Source organism: Aquarana catesbeiana, linkage group LG11, assembly GCF_042186555.1.
Source record: "Aquarana catesbeiana isolate 2022-GZ linkage group LG11, ASM4218655v1, whole genome shotgun sequence".
Taxonomy (NCBI): domain Eukaryota; kingdom Metazoa; phylum Chordata; class Amphibia; order Anura; family Ranidae; genus Aquarana; species Aquarana catesbeiana.
In genome coordinates this window covers 280,157,112-280,162,547 of record NC_133334.1, presented here as the reverse complement: position 1 = coordinate 280,162,547, position 5,436 = coordinate 280,157,112, and the positions used below count along the sequence as shown (strand labels likewise).

Sequence of the window (5,436 nt, the reverse complement as noted above, 5' to 3'; positions counted from 1 at the left end):
AAAGACAATTTAAATCTTGAAGGTAAATTTTCTCCTTCCTCACCCTCATCAGAATCCTCAGATTGAGAGGGGGAATGTCCCTCTGGGGTAGGAGATGCCTCAGTCTCCATCGCCGGGACTATAAGTGAGCCTTGGGAGGACTGTGAGGTAGTAGGCTGACTCAGGGATGGGTTTGCTAGGGAAGAGCGAAATGATTGAATAGTCGCATCAAGTTCCTTTTTAACTGATGCAATCAAGTCGCTGCAAGCGGAAGAAGCTTCTTCTTTAACTAGCAAATCAATACAAGCTTGACATAACGTCTTCTTCTATCCTTCAGGTAGCTTGGATTTACATGAAGGACATTTTCTTTTTGCCACTGGATCAGAGCTCTTGGCCTGCCATGAGACAAAAGAAGAAACCATCCCAGTGAGACAACCTGTCCTATACCCAAGGATGCTCACCACAGGTGCACAGTAAGAGCTAACTGCTTTGCTTTCCACCGGACCCGCCATCTTGCAGTAGGGGGCAATTGTTAGTGAAAAATGACGAACACAAGAGGCAAAAGACGAGGAACCCGTTATATGTTCTCTAGACCCTTCCGCAAGCATGGTCCGGTGCCACTGTCAACCTATATGCGCATCTACAAGAAGGGTGATATTGTGGACATCAAGGGTACAGGCACAATCCAGAAAGGTATGCCACACAAGTGCTACCATGGCAAGACTGGTCGGATCTACAATGTCACACAGCATGCTGTTGGAATAATTGTGAACAAACAAGTCAAAGGCAAGATTCTTGCAAAGAGAATCAATGTCCGCGTAGAGCACATCCGCCACTCAAAGAGCAGAGACAGTTTCCTGCAACGTGTGAAGGAAAACGAGAGGAAGAAAAAAGAAGCAAAAGAGAACGGCACCTGGGTGGAGCTAAAACGTCAGCCAGCCCAACCAAGTGAAGCTCACTTTGTCCGAACATTTGGAAAGGAACCTGAGCTCCTTGAGCCAATTCCATATGAGTTCATGGCATAAAGTACTGCTATTAAAACATCCTTTTCTCAAAAAAAAAAAAAAAAAAAAAAAAAAAAAAGAGCTAACTGCTTTATGTGCCCAGACAGGCCCCTGCCACCGGGGGGGGGGGGATAGAGAGAGAGAGAGAGAGACCCCACAGTACAGGGAAGACAGTATACAACTGCACCTTACCTGGGCCTTGCTGGTGCCTGTGCCTGTCCCACTCGCTGCCGCCATCGATTCCATCGAGGAGCGCTTGCTGTGTTTGTGTGGCTAAACGCCGGTTCCGGACTCCAATAGCGCCAGTGCGCCGGACCAGAACCGCTAAATAAGCACCAGCCCCGTTCCTCCCCTTTCCCTCTGCGATTTCCGGCGGAAATAACGCCGCACGCCTGTTCCGTGGGCGCCGCCCCCTCCGGATGCCTCACTTCCGGCGGATGGAGCCCCGCTGCCATCCCCAATATGGCGGCGGTGCAAATGAGCAACAGGCGGTGGACCTGAGAAAAAAATATAGTAAACGGCCACCGCCTGTCTTGCCGCCGCCTAGGAGCGATGCCCACGACAGTCGGACTCACCCTGAGCCCATATGAAGAGGGAGAGGGAGCCCAGCCAGCAGCACTTCACCTCAGCTGTGGAATGGGAGGAACAGCTCTCATGAGGTAAAAGGTGTTTGATGAAAAAAAACCAGGAAACCTGAGCTCCCAGGACAGCACCTGAGAGCCCTGACTTCCCCACGAAGTGTTCCCTCCGGAGGAAACACAAAAACTGACAATGTGTGGAAAGGAGCCTCCTTTTAAAGTTTGGTGGAAGAGGTGTTTCCTGTTGGCAAGGGGAGGAGTCACTCTCTCAAGTGCTGTCCTGAAAGACGATAAGGGAAAACTCTACTACTGCTAAAAGGAAAGAAAATATATACAGTAGTCTAGGCAAAACTTTCATAGAAAAAATAAACTTTATATATAAGTGTTTTTTTTCCCCCTTAAGGACCAGCACCAATCACAGAAACCCTTTCAGCAAAATGATCCAGAATCTCTCCACAATAATACAAATAGCATTGTAAAAAAAAAAATGGTATAATTTCACAGCAATCATCTTAAGAACATTTCTCCTGTGGCTTGATTACAGGTAATGTCCAGAGACAGCCCAGGAAATCTATTTTTCTTATTAATGTCATACTTGGTTGGAACGGTTAGGAGATTTTTTTTTCTTGCAGACACACAGCAAAAAATGTCTGATCTGCATCAAAAGGCTGTAGATTGTTCCCCGTCTACAGAAGACGGCTGAAGTGGGAAAATCTATTTCAACGCCAATACAAACTTTTTTCATTAATAAAATGTAGCTTAATAGAAGTCCAAATTTTAGAAATATTACTTTAATGAATTTTAATGCACAAAAACATTATAATACGCACTTTTTTGGTAAAATATAAAAGATGGTACGTCGAGTAAATGGATACCAAACGCGTCATGCTTTAGAATAGGTTCCAGCCCCACCCCCCAGTGGTGTGTTGGTAGGGGGTAGGGGGGCAATTATACGTGTGACTCCTTGTAAGCCATATCAAGTGGATTCCTGTTCCCCCTTCTTCCTGGGGTGCTGCTACGTGCGGGCATGGATGGATGGTCTGGCTGCTGTGTGGGGAGGCTCTGATCGAGGGGTACATCCAAACTCAGTGGTAATTATGTGCAAAGTGTTGCTAAACAAACTTGCCTATGCTGTAATTCTTTTAAATAAGCTGGACATACTGTTATAAATTTTTCTTCTTTTTTGTAGCAAACTCATCCTCTGAAGAGACCCCAAAATTCATGGGTCGAAACGCGTCAGGATTGTTATGCAATAGCCTTATCATATGCTGTGTATAACCTATGTTTGCTATTATATGTATTTGGTATGGGTATTTTCCCACTGGAGCTCCCAATTTATATTTGTATGTTACATTCATTCATTACCCTTCAATAAAGCACTTTAATATAATATTTTATTTAATGCCTTGTTCATATCTATGGTTAGCTGCCTAAAAACCCCGCTCGGGGGACCTTTTTCCATTTTTTTGCTTTAGAATTGTGTACGCTCCCCTGGAACGGCACCACACTACGGTACCTAAAAATCTCCATAGGTGACACTTTAAAAGCCTTTACAGGTTATCAGTTTGGAGTTACACAGGAGGTCTGGTGCTAGAATTATTGCTCTCGCTCTGAAGATTGCAGCGCTTCCTCACATGTGTGGTGCGATTGTCGCTTACACGTGTGTAGGACTGACATGCGAGTTTGCATTTGCACGTGAGCATTGGGGGGGTGGGGCAGGGTTGCTTTATTTTTTTTTCCAATTTTATTAAAATCATTTTTTTACAACAAATTTGATGGAGTTCCCAACATGTTTCGCCCTCAATCTGGGCTTCCTCAGGGATGCTGTCCACTTGGAGCACAAGCCTTCCCAGAATTTGAGACAATTGTGTACACTACAATCAATGATGATTTAACTACTAGCTGACCAGCCGCCGTCATACGTCGGCAGGTCAGCTCATTCCCGCGAAACGCTGTACTGGTACGTTGGCACCTTTAAGAGCCATAGCAGGCGCGTGCCCGCTGCACTGCGGGGAACCCAATGCAGGTGGCCTCGATGTCCACTGGACACCCACGATCGCGGGCTTGAGAGCCAGAACGGGGATCTGTCAATGTAAAAACACACAAATCCCTGTTCTGACTGGGGAGGAGAGACAGATCTGCTGTTCCTAGTAATTAGGAACAACGATCTGTCTTCTCCAGTCAGTCCCCTCCCCCCACAGTTAGAAACACACATGAGGGAACACACATTTAACCCCTTGATCGCCCCTCTAGTGTTAACTTCTTCCCTGCCAGTGACATGTACACAGTAATCAGGGCATTTTTATAGCACTGATTGCTGTACAATTGTCAGTGGTCCCAAAAAAGTGTCTGATCTGTCCGCCGCAATGTCGCAGTCCCACTAAAAAAAAAAAATTTCAAACGCAGATCGCACGCCATTACTAGTAAAAAATATAAAAATACCATAAATCTCTCTCCTATTTTGTAGACGCTATAACTTTTGCGCAAACCAATATACGCTTATTGCGAATTTTTTTTTACCAAAAATATGTACATATTGGCCTAAACTGATGAAGAAATCTTTTTTAAAAAAACATCTTGGGATATTAAGTATAACAAAACGTAAAAATTGTCGCTCTTGTTTATAGCACGAAAAGTAAAAACCGTAGAAGTGATCCCTCTGCGGTTTTTACCACCAAAAGAAAGCTCTGTTTGTAGGGGGAAAAAAAGGAAAATTTTGTTTGGGTACAGCGTCGCACGACCGCGCAATTGTCAGTTAAAGCGACGCAGTGCCATATCGCAAAAAAAATGGCCTGGTCATTAAGGGGGCAAATCTTCCCGGGCCTGAAGTGGTTAAAGAGTTTACGACCGCCACCACGCACTGCAGGTGACCATAGGAGGCATTTAAGGGCCAGAAAAAAAATGCAGAACACTCAGAAACAAAGTTTCCAAGGCCGGATAATCGCATGTGGAGCCGATGTCCTACAATAACGAACGTGTCTCTGTGGTTCCAGCAGTGCAGCTGCAGGCATCACCCCGGGAGAACTCCAATCCGAGAATGCATATTTGCATACAATCGGCACGAAGGAGTTAAAGCGGGGGTCCATCTATCTTTTTTTTTTTTTTTTAGTTCATTCACAAACTTTTCTTCTCAGCATTACACACTCACATATTGTGTGTAATATGTCCGCCTGTGTCAGATTTTGTCGGAAAGAATAACTTATATTATTCACTGCAGGCGGTTTCCATCTTCATTGTGGGCATTTGAAGCCCACAAGCATTTATTTCCTGGATGTGGTGAATGCTGTGCTCCCAGCATTCACTGCTCGTTCCCGCACATGCTCAGTGGCATCCTGGGAAGCCTGAGACTAGCTCCCAGGAGTCTGGGAGAGCCTAGAAACACGCCTACTCCCACGGGAGGAGAACCAGGAAGTGCAAAGAAGAATAGAAAAATAAAAGGTAATTAAAATTTTTTTAAACGGCTTGTCAGCATCTAGGCAAGGAAGAGAATACATACAGATATTGTTCAAAATTTGGGTGGAACCCCGCTTTAAAGTCTATACATTACAAATGCACTGAAAAAAAAAACAAAAAAAAAAAAAAAAAAAAACCACACCATCTAGTGTGAACGGGTCCTAAAGAATACATGCTATAACAGATACGGGCCAATCACACCAAGTGCAGAGGGAATGACAGCAATCTAACTGCATAGACAGTCCAGAATCCAGGTCATCCTATGGGCACAGTTCACACTATCACACACCACTTTTTGAGATGGGAACGAGCGACACTTATTAGCAAAATTATGCAGGCATAGGACACACCCCCTGCCACGCCCTCTTAAAGGAGAATTATACAAAAAAAAAAAACTGTTAAAGTGATGGTAAGGGTTTTTT

The 5,436-nt window shown here is 44.6% G+C and overlaps 1 protein-coding gene across 1 annotated transcript; it reads left to right on the top strand.

Annotated features, from left to right (window-relative positions):
• Positions 1–460: 460 nt before the first annotated feature.
• LOC141112834 (large ribosomal subunit protein eL21) lies at positions 461–1,065 on the top strand. The gene has a single exon (XM_073605916.1). It carries the CDS (start codon positions 522–524, stop codon positions 1,002–1,004), a length of 483 nt encoding a protein of 160 aa, XP_073462017.1. The 5' UTR covers positions 461–521; the 3' UTR covers positions 1,005–1,065.
• Positions 1,066–5,436: the final 4,371 nt, after the last annotated feature.

Coding starts and splice junctions, on each gene's coding strand:
- LOC141112834 (XM_073605916.1), top strand. CDS start 522: ATGACGAACACAAGAGGCAAAAGACGAGGAACCCGTTATATGTTCTCT.